Here is a 20,825-nt window from a genome sequence, read left to right as displayed (position 1 = left end):
AAAAATCTGGGGAAAATAATTTCAAACACTTTATTTCAGGTTGTCCTGATGAGATCGCGACTTCCTGTGAACAACGACACTGTCACAACTTACAGAAAAATGAACAACCTCCACCAAGCTCTCTCTGAGGCACAAAGACTGAAGTCCGAGCCGAAGGCGAGCAAAACAAAAATAAGTAGATTTAAAACATACATGTAGGTATTTGAATACACACAACAGGTTATTGAAGCATTTAAACAGGAACAGTTAATGATAGGATTCGGTCAGAAAACAGGACTTTATGGTACTGCAGGTCACGAAGACGGAGCAACAGCAGAGGAAATTTTATCATACAACCAATTCACACCACCTTTAATGCCACATATTGACCCCAAAATGAACGTGGACCTGTGGCTCTTTAGTTACACAGAGAGGAACATGAGGGGAACTCAACCAATGTTCACAGACAGAAAAGCAGCACGGAGAGTAGACAGCGGCTGCGGAGAACAGTTTTTGAACACGTGGTTCTCCAGCAGAGCACAGAGTCTATTCTACAGACTACCAGCGCACCACCATGCTCCACCCTGCTCACAGAAAGGCTACGTTTGCAGGATTTGTACAATTGTTCTGAGGGTAGTGTAGCTTCTTTTTGAGCGTCAAAGTAGAAATTTGTGTTTGTGGTTTCTTTCTTTAGTCACATTTAATTCCCCTGATAAGGTGCCAGATTTACTAAAAAGGATAGCATCAGCACAATCACCAAATAACGCCCATGGCAGCCATCTGCTGTGACTTTCTGGAAGGTACAACTTGAATCTTCTCACACCGCTGTCTGTCTGAGGGTTAAGACCTGGTTTTAGAGTTATGTTAGGTGTGAGATTTACTGTAGTTAATATGGTTAAAATTGGGGGTGAGACGCTGGGAGTGCATTAATGTCAATAACTGTCCTCACAAAGCCGACACAGAGCAGAGCTGAGGAGGAAAGGACGGGAGAGGAGAACACTGCAGCTACTCCGGTCGGCTGATGCTACATCTTTAATATAGTTAAGACACAATGATAAAACACAAGTGAAGGAATCCAAGACACATTTAAGCAAAACGAGAATCCCAACCTAACCATGAACACTGCACAACAGGAAACAATAAAATATAAACTGCGCCCTTCAACTACACAAACATGACGTACACAAACATCCATATCACAATGTGTAGTGAAACAGTACATTTTTAACTATGTATAAATGTTTTTCATGACAAAGCTGACAGAGCTGGTTGGTATAATAACATGAGAAGGACAGTTATTACAGATTTCTGTTCTTACTTCACTGAACCTAAAGCTGAACTCATTTTCTGACAGGTATGCAGGTACTAACAGAGACTGGTAGCACAGGTGGTCTGTTGGCTCTGTAGATGTAGATCACAGAGAGGCTTCAGAGTGAGATTAAGGCGTGGTTGGTGATCCCCCGTCAGTCAGTGTCTTGAAATGGACGGACAGAGCTTCTTCCTCTGGGTTTGGTGGGCGTCTGTACTCCTCCCTCGTCATCAGGTGTCCCAGCACCAATCCAAAGCACACCAACAGGATACCCAAGACGTTGGCCAGCACTCCCTCTGGGGTGAACTTAGAGTAGGTCGGCCTGGCCCCAAGGAAGCAAGGAGACATCATAAGTGGGTAAGGGCATAGTAAAATTTAAGGTTAGTTGAGATAAATCAGGAGCAGATGGTGGTTATTGAGGATTTGCAGACATGTGACCACAAACCATGTGATGTTAACTTGTCTGACATTCTGCACTTGTGACATTGTGGGATCAATGAATGTAGGTCACTCAGTGACCATCCCTCAACCAGCAGTTGTGAGGGAAAATTTAGTACTCCCCGACTTTACTGCGAGTGGTTGGTGGAGTTTGCTGGGAAATGATTGCTTAAGGATCACACAGACCTACAGACTGGTCAGTGATCAACCTGGCAACCACGTGTCACCAGGGAAAAACTTATTCCGGTTGGCAATGACCTTCTTCCGATTGCTTTGGTCACTATCATATTGCTGTGTTTGTAGTTAGAATGGAAATGACAAACTTGCATTTTGGAAAGTTTTGCTACCTCTTAGCATGTCATTAGCAAGTATTTACAGACAACGATTTTTAAAAATTGCTCACAACCTCAGCAGCCTGCTAGGAGGTCTTTGGTGTAGCGCCTTCTTTGCAACCAATTTCATGCAGCCAACAACCTCCAGGAACCACTACACATTTTCCTTAGCAACTGGTGATTGTACCATGTCCACCATGGTAGGCAACAAGAGCAGTGTGCGGATGTACTGGATTAGAGTGGTGGATTTCTTTTTATCAGAGCCATCTGACTTCTGAGATCCAAGCTGTAATCAGCGATGACCCTAACTAAAAAGGCCTTTACGCACCAGACTCGTAATATCTGATATGAAGCCATTAAAACCAGCCATGTTATATTCCCTGGACAAATGTCCAGCTTTATATTTTCAGATCAAACCACTGGTGCTGACTATACAATAATGTGGAAATAGTCAAATAAATGTAGTTACTTAAGCAAGAAATGATTTCAAAAAGAAATGACAAAAACACAACGACCTTCACAAGCCACTCGTGTGATGTCATATTGTCTGTGGTTTATGCCTAAAGAACATCACTAATGAAATGAAGAGGAGCCGAGGGGGCAGATACTCGAGTACAGACATACATGATGTTGAAGAGGAGCGTCTCCGTGATGCCCAGCAGGCTGGTCCCTACGGACATTACCAGCAGAGCCAGGCCACAGAACACGTGGACAGGCAAGTATGAGGCTCGTAACCATGCCGACGCAACAGGAAACAGGAAGAACATCAAACCCATCACCCACTGGCAAAAATGGAGGGATAAAAAGTTTAGTGTTGTAATGTGTTACATTTGCTGCAGAGATTCAGTCTGTGTGTGTGTACCTGTAAGCAGAACAGGATTAGGGTAGTCATACCGCACCAGCTGTGTAGAGAGTACATGTCAGGAATCTTGGCTGCCCTGTGGTAGTCAAACACAGCCACAAAACCTGCACGCACGCATAGAGCAACATGTCAGACGGACACACACATGGTTATTTAAAAAAAACAAACATCTGCAGCAGTCAGACGCCGGCTGATGTAGCTCCCTTACCTACAATACTCATGATGAGAGCGAGCAGGTGAATAATGCCGTGAAGCAGCTTTACGTTCTTCTTCGGCTCATTGTGAAACACTCTGTAGACCAGGATGGCTGGAGAGGCAGACAGACAGAGACATGGAGACAGAGGGAAGACTATAGAATCCATTAAATGCATTTAACACTGATCAAACATTACACACGTGTTAATTGCTGTTTGTTCTTTTTTAGACTTTTGTTTTTTCATCCAATGCAGTCTGAAACAGCAAAACATGATTCATACTCATATTTCATAACCTCAGGGTCGGTGGTTCGATCCCAGGCTGCCTCCTGGCTGCATGCCAAATATCCTTGGGCAAGATACTAACCCCATGTTTGCCTACTGGTGGTGGTCAGAGGGCCCAGTGGCGCCAGTGTCCGGCAGCCTCGCCTCTGTCAGTGCGCCCCAGGGCAGCTGTAGCTACAATGTAGCTGCCATCACCTGTGTGGACCCATTGTCCATCATTTTTAAAGGTGCCTGGCAGAATGTGACACGTTACTAATGGATGAAGATGTCTGCAATCAGTCTTTAACACGGTGCACGCCTGTAAGCTGTTTGCATTGACCACTGGGCAACAAAATTAGAAGACCATGTAAAGTATGGAAGGAATCACAAGTAAAAAGAAACAATTGTTATTTTGAGGTCTATCTTTACTTTGCTAGAAACATAATCTGTATTTTATTCAGAATTCAAGGCAACACAACTAAACAGCATGATTGTGTGTCACTTCCTGCAGTGACACCATTATTGGAGCTAACATTTGATTTTCTATAAAATAAAGCAATTACAGATTCCTTCCTTCATTCCTTCTATCCAGTATAAGGTCACAGTGGGGCTGGAGCTTATCTCAATGGTTATGGCTCCAGAGGCAGAGTACACCCAAAACAAACTGCCAGCCTGTTCCAGGGTACCAGATACAGACAGACAATCTGTCAAGCTCACAGCCACACACTAATTTAGAATGAACAATCACACGACCCCCTGTAAGCAAGCATTTGGCAACAGTGGGAAGGAAAAACTCCTTTTTAACAGGAAGAAACCTCCAGCAGAACCAGAGTCAGGACGGTCCAGCTGGAAGTGAGGGGACACTGTGGTAAAAGGTCAGCATTAATACTGTGCAGCAACTGAGCCTCCAGCTCTACCACACACACTCTCTAATTGTTCTCAGCATAAATCCTTCATTCACCCACCTGAGCCAACAGCTTTGTTTAATTTCCACTTCACAGCGTCACAGAGATTTAAGCCACCTCATGGGGGTGCAAGATACTCAAAAGAACCCAATATTAAAGGCGAAGGAGGGGGGCATGAGCTGAAGTGTAACAGCATTAGTGTGGACATGTGTTTGTTTCTGTGTGAGGAACACCCCCAAGAGGTTTCCATTTCACATCAAGATCCTTCCTCAATCTCATTCTAATGTCCAGTTAACCTTTGTTTTTATTGCTCTAATGCAATCTAGCACTGAACCAGTTGAGCTAATGTGGTTACTCTCATTAGAACGGTACCCAGGGCTGCGGACACAAAGCAAAGTCTGCTGCAGCATGAGCAGGTGGCAGCAATACGTCAAAAACAGTGACGGTGTGTCCAAAACAAATCAAGTTGAGCTGGATGACTGACGGCACCATCAAAAGGGAAAATCTGCATTAAAAAGAAACTGAACACGGGAATTGGAAAGAATGGCCTAACCAAGCTGCTATATAGTGTCATTTAGAAACAATGAATGAATGAATACATTTAGACGTATTAATGGCTTGTGTGGCACAGTAATTGCTGGTGGGCAGTCTCTCCACATCATGTCCACATACCAAGCGTCTGGATCAAATGAACATGTGACATCTGAAGTTCAAGTCAGATTTGACAAAATTCCTACAATTTTTATGCTGTTTAAGTATTTAGGTCACCTCACAAAACATTTGTGTGTGACAGAGCAACTTCACCTCAGCTGTCATTTGCACTTCCTTTAATCTGGCTGTGTGGATGTGTATGTCGTGTGGGCGTGTCATCCAACTGTCTTAATGTGTGGGGTCAAGTGTGTTCTGCATTTTTCACTGTTGTAACGTTGTATTGTGGTGATCTGAGTTCAGTCTTGAATGATGTTCATCGTGCTGTTGCAGAGTGACTAAGACTAAAGCTACATGAAGACTACATACAAAAGCATGCAGTGCTGTGCAGACATCTTAAGCCACTCTTCATTTTCTTATATTTTCCGTTTTCAGCAGTCAGACTTTCATTATGTTTTTCTTAAGTCTTCTTGAGCAGAAACTCTTCCAGCTTTCTGAAGGTCTTACATTGACTGCATTTTCACCCATTTTCAGTCCAGTCCTTGTACCTGACCGTTTGAAGAGGAATGTTTTTTGGTTTTTTGAGCCACTTAACACTGGCCTAAAAAAAAATCAACAATACAGTGTGACAGATATAGAATAATATTCCTGCACCAACAAGGTGATTTCCCGAGTTACTAGCAGTAACCCAAGTTTCTGGCAATCCGTCCAAGGATTTCTTTTTGACACCCAATGGCCGTCAGGATGGTGTCGACTAGCCTGTAGAGGTCAGTGTGTCCCATCATGGGGATGCCTCCCCACACCATCACTGACCCACCACCAGAGATGTCAGTCTGAACAATGCTAAAGGCCGCATCCCATTCTCCAGAGCTTCTCCAGGGTCACGTGTGTCACTCAAGGTGAACATGCTCTCAATGGTGGACCGGCCAGTTCTGGTATTTGATGGCATACAGGGCTCTACGGTACCAGACGGTTCTACCCTCATAAAGTCTGTTTATGATTTTTTTGGGTCAGAAACATTCACACCAGTGGTCTGCTGGAGTTCATTTTGTCGCTCTGGTAGTGCACACCTTGTTCCTCCTTGCACAAAGGAACAGATACTAGTCCCAGTGATGGATTGAGGGCCTTCTACCACCCTGTCCAGCTCTCCTACAGTAAATGCCTGTCCCCCAGAACCTCCTTGTGGCAGTGTTGGGCAGCTGATGATATACTCTGATTAAAAAGTGTTGCTTTATTTTTTTTTGTAGAGCCTCATCCTTTTGTTTTCATCGAGTTATAACTAGCTACATTTGTGCATAAAGGATGACAAAAGGCAGAGTAAATACATGAAAAAGCTGAGTCAAAAATATTATTTCACTTTCATCTAACAAACTAACTTCCTTCTTAATGTCAGGTATCAAATTAACTGGTAATCTGGTAATTAGCATGAAGGTCAATTGCAACTAACCTGAACTCTAACACAAGAATATTTGATTTTGTTTATACAATTTTGACAGTCAGGGTGCAAATAACATAATAATTCCAACTGACACATTTTAAAACTGGTGGAGTGCAGCTAGCAGCGGTTAGCTCAATATATCCAGCACAGGGAGGCTACAGCATGAACAAACAAGAAGACCCAGTTCTGAGAAATACCATAATTGGACAAGAGAATTTAAAGACCAATAGAGTGGAGGCCCTCTGCTGTCAGTGAAAAATATGCTGTTGTTTGCTGACTGGTGCTTTTTTTGTGCCACTTTTCCCTTTAGAGTCATCCTGTCAAACCTTTACTGGATGCGTGACAAAAACACACACGCAAGCTGTTTACATTCATTCAGTGATGCAAACCATTCCCCCTTTCCTCTGTTTGTCTCAGTCCTGCTGGGTCAGGTTAGGGAGGATTGATGGGTGTCTGGCCAGCGTTAGCTTAATGTAACAAGTCAGCAAAACAGTGGCTTGAGGCTACGATGCACTGGTGCACACTCATAAGCTCAGACACACACACACCAACAGTCCTACTAATTTAGAGCAGCCATTTTCTGTTGAGCATTTTGCAAGGAAAAAAAGAGAGAGGAACAATCACTGACTGCAAGTTTTTCAAATTATTCTAACATTTTCAGCTGAGCTCTGGCTAACTGGTCAGCTGGACAGCACTTTGATATTTCAGCAAGAACTCTCTGCTCTGCTTCTATAAAGCATTTATGGTGCTCAATGGAAACAAGCCCACGATTGGGAGCAGGGCTGGCTTGTGTTTTAGCCACATGCTCAATAAACAAATATCAGTATCAGCTACGAGATGTTACATTTTAAATTAAGTCGCCTATTTCTACCCCAGGTGGTGCAAGTTAAGAGTTTAACTTGAATAACATTGAAACACTTACCAAAATGCTCAACTTGTTTTAAATTGAACATGATGTCTTTGTTTGATTTCATGTTGATTCTGGGTTTTGTGTGTGTGTGTGTGTGTGTGTGTGTGTGTGTGTGTGTGTGTGTGTGTGTGTGTGTGTGTGTGTGTGTGTGTGTGTTAGCACTTGTTTGCATTAATAACCTCCTGTCTCTATCTTTATTCTTCATACAATGTGTTCTGTTCAATAAATCTTTTATAGATGATACAGATGATATTTCATGACTTCCCTGGATTATTGCTTAACACTAACATTAGGGATCTAAAATGTTTGACAGTAGCACGGTCGGTATGTCTGCTGGAAAAAAACCAAATACATAATAAACAAACATTTTATATCAATTTTATTTTATTTATGCAGAGTAAATTTGCAAAAGCAGTCGCCTCAGGTACTTTATCTTGTAAGGTAGAAACCCGACAACAATACAGAGAAATCCTCAACAATCAGCCGACCCCTTTTGAACAAGCACTTGGCCACAGTGGGAAAGAAAAGCTCCCTTTTAACAGGAAGAAACTTCCAGCAGAGCCAGGCTCAGGGAGGGGCGGCGATCTAGCCTGACCTGATGGGGAGTGATGGGTGAGGAAAGTAAAGCCTTTTTTTAACAATGAAAAAAGTATAATACAATCACAGAGATGCATCACTCAGTTTGAGCCACATCCTGATTAGGCTGAGGTTCTACCTGTACACTCATTGATCAGTGTGGACTCACCATCTCCATGCAGAAAGACCAGGCCCAGCACCATACACAGAGGGTGGATGTTAAACTCCTGCTTTGAGCCATTCCAGGCAAAACCTCCACGGAAGTGACCCATCCACACACCGGTTAGCACCACCGATGCCAAACCCAGCACCTGGGACACTCCCACCAGCCCCGCAAACGCAGCGCGACTACGACGGGGGGCAGAGTCCTCCATGATCTGAGAGACAGGAACAGAGCAGTTAGAACCGATGCCTTAGGCTGCACCATTTGCTGAATAAAATCAAAGTAAATTCAATTAGAAGGATGGGTTAGACAAAGATAAACACAGAGCATCAACAAAGTACCTCATAAACATTATTTTTCATCATGTCACATTATAAAGAGTTTGACTTATTTGAGCTTTTGAGAGGAAAGAAAGCTAAAAGAACTCATATTTGCTTCAGGAAATTTTGCAGTACGAGAAAATCTGTACCCATGAAACATAACATCAGCCAACATCACTCCTGCATTTGTATTCCATCTTTAGGGTCTGTCTTTCACCAGCCAGTGTCAAAGACTGGGCAGTGAAAAGACTCACCAAGGGGCCGTCTACCATGCTAAAAGGATTTAGCTGAACAGTCTTCCATCTATAAAAAGAAATATAAATATCTAAAAACAGATATACTGAATGCCCTCTGTGACTGATTCAGGATTCAGGCCTGCTAGAACATAAAATCAGGCTCTAAACCCTTCATACACTGGTAACAAAAAGCACTACACATACATCATGACATGTCTGTTATCGTGTGCTAATATCCGGCAACGACACTCTTCTCATTCCTTACAATAAGGAATGAGAAGAGTTATGGGTTAGTTTCAGTTTCTTGGGTAGGTTTTTCATAAGATGCCGTATTAGTGTATAAAATAAGCATAGAGCATGTCAATTATATTAACATGCAAGTACCACATGCACTCTGATCAGGCATAACATTAGGTCTGATCATGCCTATTGTGTTGGTCCCATTTTGCTGCCAAAGCAGCCCTGACCCACTAAAGCATGGACCAAGTAGTTAGCAACAGATCCTTTAGACTTGGAAGTTGCGAGGTGGGGCTTCCAGAGACTGGAATTGTTTGTCCAGCGCGTCCCACAGATATTCACTTTGTGGAAGGGCATATTTTCCTGCTGAGAGAAGCTACAGCCATCAAGGAATACCATTACCATGAAAGGGTGTTCATGGTCAACGCAATGCAACAATGAACCTCCATTTAGCAGCAATAACAAGGTTAAAAAAAAGGTTTACTGCTGCTAAAGGAGACCGTTCTTGCTCTCTGAACTTCCAGTTTCTTAATGGATGTCCACCAAGGGAAGGAAATCACCTGCTGTGCTCTACTTTGTCACTGATAGTCGGTTGTTTATGGCCATTCCAGGCTCTGGTTGCCTGAATTAATGAATTTGCTATCCTGACATAGATCTGTTATCCTTTGCTCTCATGTTAGTAGTCGCATTAGTCAAAATAGCTGTTGGTCCCAAGTTTAATTATTCTCAACTCTGAGGCAAGCGATTAAAGGAACAGCCAATGGGAATGCAGAACACTGTTGATTGACATAGGACAGCGAATAGGCAACAGGTGTTCTTCTTCTGTTTCACAGGAAGTAGTTTGCCTGGAAGTTTAGAAAATGTTGTTCTGGTGCCAGCACTTATTTCACCCATAGTCACTTGAACGTCATTGACTTTCTATGGTCTCTGCTCACCTTGTGGTTGTTGCTCTTAACCTCTCACTGAAATTCTGCTAAACATCAGCTGGACAAGCCTAAATCCTGATGCCACTGCCACCGTGCTTCTTCTTTGGGTTGATGTTTTCATGCTGTTAGGCATTCCCTAATGTGCGTCTAAGAAATGCATTAAAAGGTATAAAAATAGCATAAAATGGAATAACCTATTTGTAATGGCTCCTTCATGTACTTACACGTCTTTGGCTCTGAACTGCGCTAAACTACTGACGCATAAAAGGAGCAAAAAGTCTGTTTCGTTTCACAACAGGATCGTAAAGTTCCTGATGTCACTGTTACAGAACAGAATCACCATGGCACGAACACAGCCAGCACCACACTGGCTTGAAGCGAAGATTTAAAAATAAAAACACACAGGAGCCCGTGTCTGCTGTGTTTTATCATGTTTCATATCAACCCAAAAGGCACAAGGTATCAATGACGCTCCCAATGCATAACAGGAAGTGTGTCACAGCTGTTACATGAGGACTGGAGCACAGAACAGCCGAATCCAACGGATTTCCACGACTGCAGCTCAAACTCCATTATCAGCTCCTCTTTGTTACAATTCACCTTCCACGCACACGGCGCGCGCGCACACACACGGGAAGAATGACAGCAAGTCAAACAGTCGTGTTCACGCTCCCACGGTGCGCTGTTATCTGTGGGATCAACGGGACTCTCCAGCCTGCTTTAGCTGTGTCTGAGTTATGTTCACAGTGACTGTGGAAAGGCACAGAGCATAAGGTTGACAGGAAGCGTGGAGTACTTACTGCGCTCCACGGTCTGCTCGGCTGTAGCGAGGAAGTCCTGCAGAGTGGACTTTACAGATCCGCCTTCCTCCTCCTCCCCTGCCTGCCACCGGGCTCAAGTGCGCCTGTGTGTGGGTGTGTGTGTTTGTTTTGGGTGGCCTTATTAGACCAAAAAAAAAAAAGCCCACGTGACTTTAGGACGGCGATGAGCAGTGGAAAGCATACTTATGTTTATATATGTATGTGATCGTGTTAATAATATTAATATTATTATGAGGATGATGATATGGGGATCAAACTCTGATGTACACACAGCTCACACAGAGGATTCCAAGAAAAATGAATCATGAAAATGAGATTTTACGTGATAAAACGTCACGACAGCGTCAAGGGAGGGGTGGGAGGGGGTTGTCTGCGTGGACTTATGACTAACAGCTTCGATGTAAAGGTTTGTTGCCTTGACAACGCTGGAGTGGGAAAGATGGAGGTGGGTGCGTGAGCGAGAAGAAGAGGAGGAGGAAGATGGGAGCGCTCGTCTTTGAATGAGAGCAGCTCGTTAGTGGAGACGCAGACAGTCATAGCCACCAGTGCTTTTAAAGGCACTACCCACTCGTGTGGATTCTCAGTTTGCGTTACCTTCCAGAAAGCAAGTTTCACTCAGAGTAATGAAGACAATGGACGCAGGGGCGGAAGGGGGCGGGGGTGTTGATGTGGCACAGTAATCGGAAAAATTCACCAGTGTATCGCTGTAAATGTATAACTATGAAACACTATCGATGAAATATGTTGGGTTAATAGATGGAAGCAGCACTACATCTTATTATTAGCTCTAGCCCTATTAAGTCACCATTAAACCTTCTTTTTTATGTTTACAGGATTCTGGTGGGTCTGTGCACATTAAAATCATTATAATTCATTGAATTACCAGATGCTTTTGTTTGTTTAAAAAAAATTTCTGATAGAATTTCCCAACTTCTTAAAACAATCACGGATACAGATCTACGTTCTGCGCATCATTTCCTGCATTCTCTTAAACCTTTAAGCATCAATATGTGCATGACAGCAGAAATATATTTATTCCAGTAAAGGAAAGCACACACACACACACACACACAAGAAAAGCAAATCATGCAGGTAATAACATCAGCTACAATATAACAGTGAGGCTCTGTGGCACTCTGTGTCGCTGTCAAATTTTTCCTGTTAGCTGTTGTTGGACGGCTGTGGCTCAGGAGCAAATGCTGCTGTTTCAATGTGATCATGAGTCATTGCTCTTGTCTTGTAAATTTTATCAGGAGTGAATATACGTTCTTGATAAACATCAGGAAAAGAGATTGAAATTTACTTCAAAGAGCCGAGCGTCACTCTGAAGCCTTATCCGTGTTGTCAGTTGTCAGTTGGGAAAAGTGTCAACCTGTGGAGCTGCTGAAGTACAGTTTTACTCATGAAAAAAAAGGTTTAACATAGCTTTGATTTTTAGTAGTCATCTTCATCTCCTCAGTGTTACTGAGGCTGACTGAAGACAAGAAGGTCAGGCCAATAAATCCTTAGGATTAGTCACCACCAACGCTCCTAAACTTCATAAATAGTAGACTAATAGAATAGGAGACTTTGTACTCAGACTAAAAAAACCCAACATTATATGTTCTAATAATTTCCTGCAAAAATCACAGCATGATTTTGCTGTGTTGTTTTTTTTTTTTAACACAGTAATATTCTGTAAATAACAATGCATTCTGGGAGCTTGTGGCTGTTTGGCCTTTAAATCACAATTACAAGCTCCACTGTAAATTTCACATTTACAGATGCACTCATTTATAGTGGACTTGGACAAGCAGAAAAAAGGGTGAAAAAACAAAAACTATCGATTGAAGTGCACTTAAAAATACTGCGTTTACTCCTAAAATGTAGTAAAAGTACTGCGTTATTGCAATCACAGTAACATCCCTGCACTCTGCCTTCTTCTCCTCTTGAGGGCGCTGCTGTCTCCGATAATTCACCTTGTGATCGTGTGTTTAATGAGCAGCAGCCAAATCCTTGATGGTGTTGATCTTGGGGTTCTGGGGAGTTGTTAAGGGACAACAACAGATGACAGAAAATATACATCCTCCACGACGAGGTCTAATATCTGCATATACTCAATATTATCCAAACGTCCAGCTGCACTGCAACACAGGATGTGTTCAACTCACGTGTTTCTCAGGTGTGTGTGTGCCTAAAGCCTTACGCTGTCACCTTTTTTTAGAAGAAGGAAAGAGAACAGTTTGTCAAGGATATCTTCATTAATGTCAGAAATGGGTGGCTACAGCCCTTTGTGTGTGTGTGTGTGTGTGTGTGTGTGTGTGTGTGTGTGTGTGTGTGTGTGTGTGTGTGTGTGTGTGTGCGCGCTCTCTTTTTCAGTCTGACATTTCTGATTTCTCCTGTGACTCACTGGAGGCTGACTCACCACTGCTCCTTTTGCGTAAGTGTGTGTGTGTGTGTGTGTGTGTGTGTGTGTGTGTGTGTGTGTGTGTGTGTGTGTGCGCGCGCCACATATTGACATGCTGTTTATTAATCTGTCCTCAACAGCCTCCATCCCCTTCCTTTCTTTTCATCTTTTAATGTCTTCTAACTTTTAATGACACCCATGTGCCCAGTTCTCCCCCTCTTCTTTCACTCTAATAATAAAGTCTCTTTGACCCTCCTTCAGTATGAATAGATTTTTTCTTTTTTTCCTACGGCTGTGGGTTTGAACCTGTCACATTTCTATTACTCTAAGATTGTACTTCCACCCACTGGTGCTGTATGATGTCACAATTAAAGAAACACTCGCACGTAAAGCTCACTTTTTCATTTTATAAAACTATGTTAAATACTTTTAGTTGCTAATGAGTATATTAATACCACTGGAGCATTGTACTCATTTAAAGCTTTGGATATTTACTCATGGACTCTACTGGATTATGTTTAATGATTCAGAGTTGAAAATAATCCTCATTCAAGCTCTCAGCTGTATTTAGTAATTCTGGTTCTTGACAAAGACTTACATTGTATCTCTTCTTCTCTGCTGCAGATTTCTCCCGTGTGTGTCACATCTCTGCTGTGTATTTTTGGATATTACGCCTGCCCCTGACCTTTGCAACACTCACCTGGATACCTCTGTCAAACTTGTTCTCTGTTTGTTGTAAAAAAACCCATTACCTTTTACCTGTTGTCCTCTCCTGCATTTTGGTCTAGTGAAACTTAGCAGGCCTTGGTGCAGTCCCTCAATTTATTGCTGTCTGAACAAGCTGTTTCGTTTACCTTTGCCTTTGGCTAGCTTTCTTCTGATTAGTTACCCCCTGTAAACAGAAAGTTTGAACAGTATGTGGGTGGGGCTTCTGTTCTCATAAATGACTGTATTAGGGTCAAAAGTAAAAAAACAAACAAACAAACTCTTAACCCAATACTACTTTTACCCTTTCAGTAACTATATTGAATGAGTAAATGTAAATACGCAGAGCTTTTTACTCTGAGCACTCAAAGCATTTTCTACAAAATGCCTCATTCACCCATTCTTACAAGCATTTTTTTCTATGCCAAAGTCCTTTCTGAAGTGTGGACTGGAGCAGCCAGGTATTGATCTAAGGCCCTGCATTAGAGATGGGATGAGGAGCTTGGTAATTTGGGAGGGGCTCAGAGTACAGCCAGTTAAGGTCATTCAGGCAACAAGTATGCCTCCTTCACAGCTCCTAGGTGGGGTTTTTCAGGCATGCCCAACTGAGAGAAGGCCGAAGGCTCGACCTGGGACCCGCTGCAGATGTTACGTCAATTGACTGGCTCAGTCCTCCACCTTAGTGTCCTCTAGTAAGAGCTGGAGGAGCTGGTCGGGTGAGAGGGATCTCCGCTTAGACTGCTGCCCTTGTGACCCCAACCCTGATAAATAATTCTTGTACTCTATATTGCCAAAAGAATTTGCTCATCTGCCTTCACATGCATATGAATTTGAGTGACATCCCATTTTAATCCATTGGATTCAATATGCTGTTGGCCCACCATTTGCAGCTATAACAGCTTCAACTCTTCTGGAAAGATTTTCCACAAGGTTTAGAAGAATGTTCATGGGCGTTTTCTTCTTCCAGAAAGTGAGGTTACACACTGATAATGGATGAGAAGGCCTGGCTCAGTTTCCGCTCTAAATCATCTCAAAGGTGTTCTATTGGGTAGCGGTCACTGTGCAGTCAAGTTCTTCTACACCAAACTTGCTCATTAAAGGTTCCAACAAAGTTGGGACATGAAACTGTCCAAAATGTTCTGGTGTACTGACGTATAAAGAGTTCCTTTAACTGGAATTAAGGGGCCAAGCCCAACTCCCGAGAAACAACCCCACACCATAATCCCCTCTCCACCAAACTTCACACTTGGCACAGTGCAGTCAGGTAAGTAACATTCTCCTGGCAACCACCAAATCTAGACTTGTCCATTGGATTGGCAGACAAAGAAGTGTGATTTGTCACTCCAGAGAACAAATCTCCAATGCTCTAGAGTCCAATGGTGGCAAGCTCTTGGGTGAAGCTGCTTGGCCATGGAAACCCTTTCATTAAGCGCTCTACGCACTTGTAATTTACTACATAACAGTGTGTAGGTGTGATACACATTTTACTATCACTGATGCTGTCACGGCGAGTGAGGTGAGCCGTGTGGAGGCAATGAAGGAGGATCCAAACGCAGGCAGTCGTGAAGGTGTGAAGGTGGTTTATTGAGCATGAAAGTAAATACAAACGGCAAAGGGAGCTATGACTAACTAGACTGGGAACAAACTAACTACAGAACACAAACCTGAACATGAGCAGAAACACTTGGCGGTTGACAGCAGGGAAACACACAGATGACGCAGGGTGGAATACACAGACGGACCAGCAACTACAATGACGGCAGACATGACTTAAATACACAGAGAATCACAGGGGAATTACACACAGGTGGTGGACACAGCTGGGAATAATCAACAAGACGAGACAAAGGTAAAACTGAACACACTCACATGAGACGCAGACCATCACAATAAAACAGGAACAAGCAACCATCACACTAAGACACAAACTCGACATAGAGAGACAGACAGAGAATGGCACATGGAGCTAGACAAATACTAAGCAGACACAACTGAAGAACAAATCCTAAACACCACAGAAACATGAAACTCAAATAATAAACATCATCATAATCAACACTACAAGAGAACAAGAAAACAATCCCTGATGCAAACTAAAACCAAAACATAATAAAACTCAAACTACTGGGTCCGACGGACCCAGAACCGTGACAGATGCACCTCATTCATTTTAGCTTTATTTCAATTCATTTCATGACTCGTCAGAGGGAGAACATAAAAGGAGGGGATAAGAAAATATGTGGAGAGTAATCGGAAGCAATGACACGACCTTTGACATCCATGTACACCAACCAATCCATAGCCTTCTCTTCCATAAACCCCTCCAATCAGCACAGTTCCTTAGAAATACCCACGAGGCACCTGTGGAGTAGCCTGAGCGAGGACAGCATCTCCATGGCAACAACATCATTACCAGAATAGCTCTTTACTTCTCTATTTCTGTCTCTCCATTTTCTCCGACCTTTCATTGCAACCCATCCTTTCTCCTCTTTTTGGCTTAATGCACATTGTTTCTCCTCTCCTCCTCATGTCCTCCTTCTCAACCCTCTCCTCCATTTCCCACCTTCTTTCCTTTTTTGTCCTTTCTACCCCATCTCTCTCCAAACCTTTCCTCCCTCATTTTTTTCCCAGTCTCCATTTTTTATTCCGTCCACCTCCTCCGCATGTATCTATTTAGCATTTTCACATTGTGCAAAGAGAGAATATATTTATAGCCTCAGCTATGATTCCTCCTCTCCTCTCTTTTTGTTTACTGTGAATGAAAGTGAGATTCTGCAGCGTTTCTTCTGAGCTATCCAATTAAATCTGACAGTTGTTTTCACCTGTTTACATCAGACTAATTGCTTTTTAAAAAAATCAGATTTTGACAAATTTGAACTGAAGTGCTCCTGCATTACTGATATGCAGGACTTTGACTCTGATTGGCCTAATATTAGAAATTTGGTGTCCATTATGATGTATTACTACATCTTATCCATGCCACCATATGTTTAGTGGGCTACAGTGAGATTCAGAAATGCCTAAAAAATGGCAACATTTTCATGCACCTCCGCACACTTGACATGACTGACATGATTGAAGTGCTGCCCTCAATAAAGGTAGTTATAATAATAATAATGAAAAAAAGAACTATTGTGTCTTATTGTAACAACGTATCCTTTTCAGTGAATGATTGTCTGAACTCAGCAGAACATGGACATCACAAAATGCTAAGCTTGCTCCCTAAAATAATTTGGTAGGCCTTCACTACAGTTGCCTTCAGTTATTGCTAACTTATGGGTTTTTTTGCCATCAGATTAGTCTACAGTAAGTAATATAATGCTCAGATGAATTGAGTTCAGGTTCCTTAATTTCCCATTTGAGAACATTTCATTACCTTGTTTTGAGTCACTTTTACAGTTCATTTTGGCTCATTGTCCATGTGTACTGTGAAGTAGTGTCAAATGTTCTGCATTTTTACTAAATCTCAGCACAGAGTATAGCTTTATTTGCTTCAGAATCTACCCTGTTACTTATAAGCAGTCACACCATCACTAAACAGCAGTGACCCATTTCTATTGGCAGCCAAATGTGTCAGTGCCACAACACTGCCTATGGACAGGTCTAAAGACTACGCTGTTCTGGACAGCGATCTCAGATGTTGTTCCTGGGATCTGCTGGAGCCACTCACCCAGTTTTGGAGGTCAATGCCCTGAGTGCTCAGATTACCATGGGGACCACTGCTGCCTCCACATTTTCTCTAGCTCCTCTCTCAGTCCCTGCTATTTCTCGTGCTTTTTGTGGTCCTTTTCACATATGTTGATATCATTTAGAATAGTTACATCTATCACTAAGGCTTGCTTCCTCTGCTTGTCCACCACTATGATGTCAGGTTGGTTAGCCGTCACCATTTGTTCTTCTGTATCTGGAAGACCCAAAGGATCTTAACTTGGTCATTCTCAACCACCTTACGGACCGCATCCCACTTTGACCTGGTGACTTCCAGGCCAGCCTTGGCACAGATGTTCCTGCATACTATGCTAGCCACTTGGTTATGGTATCCCATGTATACCCTGCCTGCTAGCATATTGCACCCTTCCATAATGTGATGGATTCTTACACACTACACCTGGAATCTGGCTTGGTGTAGACCCCATCCTCTATTGATCTTGTCCTTAGAGCTTGTTCCTGTGTTGCCATGATTAATGCCTTTGTGGTGTCTTTCAGTCCAGTTTTTTCAGCTATTGGTGTTGGTAGCCATTTTCCAATATCAGCCACTGCTTCTACCTGCAAATAGTAGGCTCAGCAAGAGCCTGTTCTTCCATGATGGTTCCTCTTTTTGCTCCTTTTCTTTCTCTTATTTCTGCCTCCTGAGGTATTCACTAAGCACATTATTGGATGGATCTTTGTTGTTTCATCCTGGATCATAGTTCTGACACTCACTGGAACAGTACAGTATCAGGGAGGTGAACCTGGGCTGAAACCCTCCATGCATTGCAAGGTGCTTTCCAGTCTTGATGTCAGTGGCTTTCATCTTCTTCTTTGGCCAGCTTATGACCTCAGCAAGGTATCTAAAGACCGGCATGGCATAGGTGTTGATTGCACGGATCTTCTTCCCATTCAGCTGACTCCTCAGGACTTGCTTTATTCTCTGCAGGTATTTGGTGGTTGCTGCTTTGCTTTCCTAGTGGCCTTTTCATGGTTCCTATTTGCCAGTGGGATTCTAAGGTACTTGTAGTTATACTTTCGCCAATAGGTGTGAATCATGTCAGGGCCTGGTGCTGTCCAATGCTTCATACTTGAGACTCAAGACAGTTCTTGGCTTACTGGATCCTGTTCAGGGAGGTTGCTGTGGTCTGTTCTTAGATCCACTAGCAACTGAGTATTGATGTGTTGCATCCTCTCTTCCATATATCCTTACAGTCTCCAGGCATAGTGGCATTGTTCTTATATTGTTTCCCTGCCACTGAGAGTATACTTTGGATGGTTCAGTGGAGGACATCTGTTTTTTTTATCCTAGCTACTATTTCTCTGGTATACTTTTTCGGGGGTTAGCCAAGACTATGAGTCTTTCCTTGGCAGTTTCTAAGGTCTCAGGTATGGCCAGCTTGCCTTTCTTCAGTCCTGATAGTTGGCTAACTTCCCTCTGTACTAACCTTGAGTTTGGCCTCTAGTCTCCCTTTTCAAGGAGAGTACTGCTCCTTGTCCTTGTTCATGTTGTAGTCAAACATCTCAGGAGTCACTGTTGCCATGGTGTCAACCATCTGGTTGGTTTCAGTGATGATTGCAGCGCAGTAGAGATTGTAATGCTGCATTCATATCTTCTAGTAGACGTTCAGGAGGTACTTTCTTTAGTCTTTGTAGTTAACCACAAGGGCCAGGTTTCCAGCTTAGCCACAATTTTCTTTTTCAGGCCAGCTGCTCTTGCATTCGATGCCTAAAACGCACCAGGTGTTCTTGGAGCTTGGTATCAAATCTAGAGGGTGGGGATTATGTGTGTATGTATATATATATATATATATATATATATATATATATATATATATATATATATTTTATATATTTTATTATTACTATTATTATTTTTTTTTTTTTTTTTTTTTACTATTTAATTTGTAAAAATGTGTATACACACACACACACACACACACACACACACACACACACACACACGTAGGAAAATATTTAGTATACACATCCAGAAATGCATACACTATTATATATTGTACATATATTTATTAGTTTCAGGTTGGCCATTCTTGTATTTTGCTTGTTTGTGTTGTTGTGTTTGCACATCTCTGTTGCTTGTGGGGCTCGCACACAAGAATTTCACTCGCATGTGCTGTACCAGTGTGCCTGCACATGTGATGTGACAATAAAAGTGATTTGATTTGATTTGATTTGATATATATATATATATATATATATATATATATATATATATATATATATATATATATATATATATAACAACACCCAGCACGCCCCTGCGGGCGGTTTATCCTTCAAGCTCGGGTCCTCTACCAGAGGCCTGGGAGCTTGAGGGTCCTGCGCAGTATCTTAGCTGTTCCCAGGACTGCGCTCTTCTGGACAGAGATCTCCAATGTTGTTCCCGGGATCTGCTGGAGCCACTCGCCTAGCTTGGGAGTCACCGCACCTAGTGCTCCGATTACCACGGGGACCTCCGTTACCTTCACCCTCCACATCCTCTCGAGCTCTTCTCTGAGCCCTTGGTATTTCTCCAGCTTCTCGTGTTCCTTCTTCCTGATATTGCCGCTACATCGATCACTACGGCCGTCTTCTTCTGTTTGTCTACCACCACTATGTCCAGTTGGTTAGCCACCACCATTTTGTCCGTCTGTATCTGGAAGTCCCACAGGATCTTAGCTCGGTCATTCTCCACCACCCTTGGGGGCATCTCCCATTTTGACCTCGGGACTTCCAGGTTATACTCGGCACAGATGTTCCTGTACACTATGCCGGCCACTTGGTTATGGCGTTCCATGTATGCCTTGCCTGCTAGCATCTTGCACCCTGCTGTTATGTGCTGGATTGTCTCTGGGGCATCTTTACACAGCCTGCACCTGGGGTCTTGCCTGGTGTGATAGACCCCAGCCTCTATGGATCTTGTACTCTGTGCTGCCATGATTAGTGCCTCTGTGCTGTCTTTCAGTCCAGCTTTGTCCAGCCACTGGTAGGATTTCTGGATATCAGCCACCTCCTCTATCTGCCGGTGGTACATACCGTGCAGTGGCCTGTCCTTCCATGATGGTTCCTCGTCTCCCTCCTCTTTCTTGGGTTTCTGCTGCCTGAGGTATTCACTGAGCACTCGGTCAGTTGGGGCCATCTTCCCAATGTATTCTTGGATGTTCCTTGTCTCATCCTGGACTGTGGTGCTGACACTCACCAGTCCCCGGCCCCCTTCCTTCCGCTTAGCATACAGCCTCAGGGTGCTGGACTTGGGGTGAAACCCTCCATGCATGGTAAGGAGCTTTCTTGTCTTTATGTCAGTGGCTTCTATCTCCTCATTTGGCCAGCCTATTACCCCAGCAGGGTACCTGATCACGGGCAGGGCGTAGGTGTTGATGGCCCGGATCTTGTTCTTACCATTCAGCTGACTCCTCAGGACTTGCCTGACCCTCTGCAGGTACTTGGTGGTTGCAGCTTTTCTAGCGGCCTCTTCATGGTTCCCATTCG

At 43.1% G+C, this 20,825-nt stretch overlaps 1 protein-coding gene across 1 annotated transcript; it reads right to left on the bottom strand.

The window, feature by feature from the left end:
- Positions 1 to 16: 16 nt before the first annotated feature.
- Positions 17 to 10,688, bottom strand: cyb561 (cytochrome b561). The gene is made up of 6 exons (XM_004572529.5): positions 10,538 to 10,688; positions 8,025 to 8,232; positions 3,129 to 3,227; positions 2,921 to 3,024; positions 2,683 to 2,840; positions 17 to 1,610 (listed from the first exon to the last, which is right to left on the bottom strand). Exons 2-6 carry the CDS (start codon positions 8,227 to 8,229, stop codon positions 1,418 to 1,420), a joined length of 759 nt encoding a protein of 252 aa, XP_004572586.1. The 5' UTR covers positions 8,230 to 8,232; positions 10,538 to 10,688; the 3' UTR covers positions 17 to 1,417.
- Positions 10,689 to 20,825: the final 10,137 nt, after the last annotated feature.

The sequence above is a fragment of the Maylandia zebra genome, linkage group LG4 (assembly GCF_041146795.1).
Source record: "Maylandia zebra isolate NMK-2024a linkage group LG4, Mzebra_GT3a, whole genome shotgun sequence".
NCBI classification, from domain to species: domain Eukaryota; kingdom Metazoa; phylum Chordata; class Actinopteri; order Cichliformes; family Cichlidae; genus Maylandia; species Maylandia zebra.
Note: the sequence above shows the minus strand (reverse complement) of the source record. Positions and strands in the feature narration are given on the sequence as shown.

Bases quoted from the DNA above. Each gene is read 5' to 3' on its own strand.
- cyb561 (XM_004572529.5), bottom strand. From the start codon at position 8,229: ATGGAGGACTCTGCCCCCCGTCGTAGTCGCGCTGCGTTTGCGGGGCTG. The intron at 2,841-2,920 runs GTACACACACAC...CATTTTTGCCAG, and splicing joins TAATCCTGTTCTGCTTACAG to TGGGTGATGGGTTTGATGTT. The intron at 1,611-2,682 runs GTATGTCTGTAC...CCTTGGGGCCAG, and splicing joins ACGCTCCTCTTCAACATCAT to GCCGACCTACTCTAAGTTCA.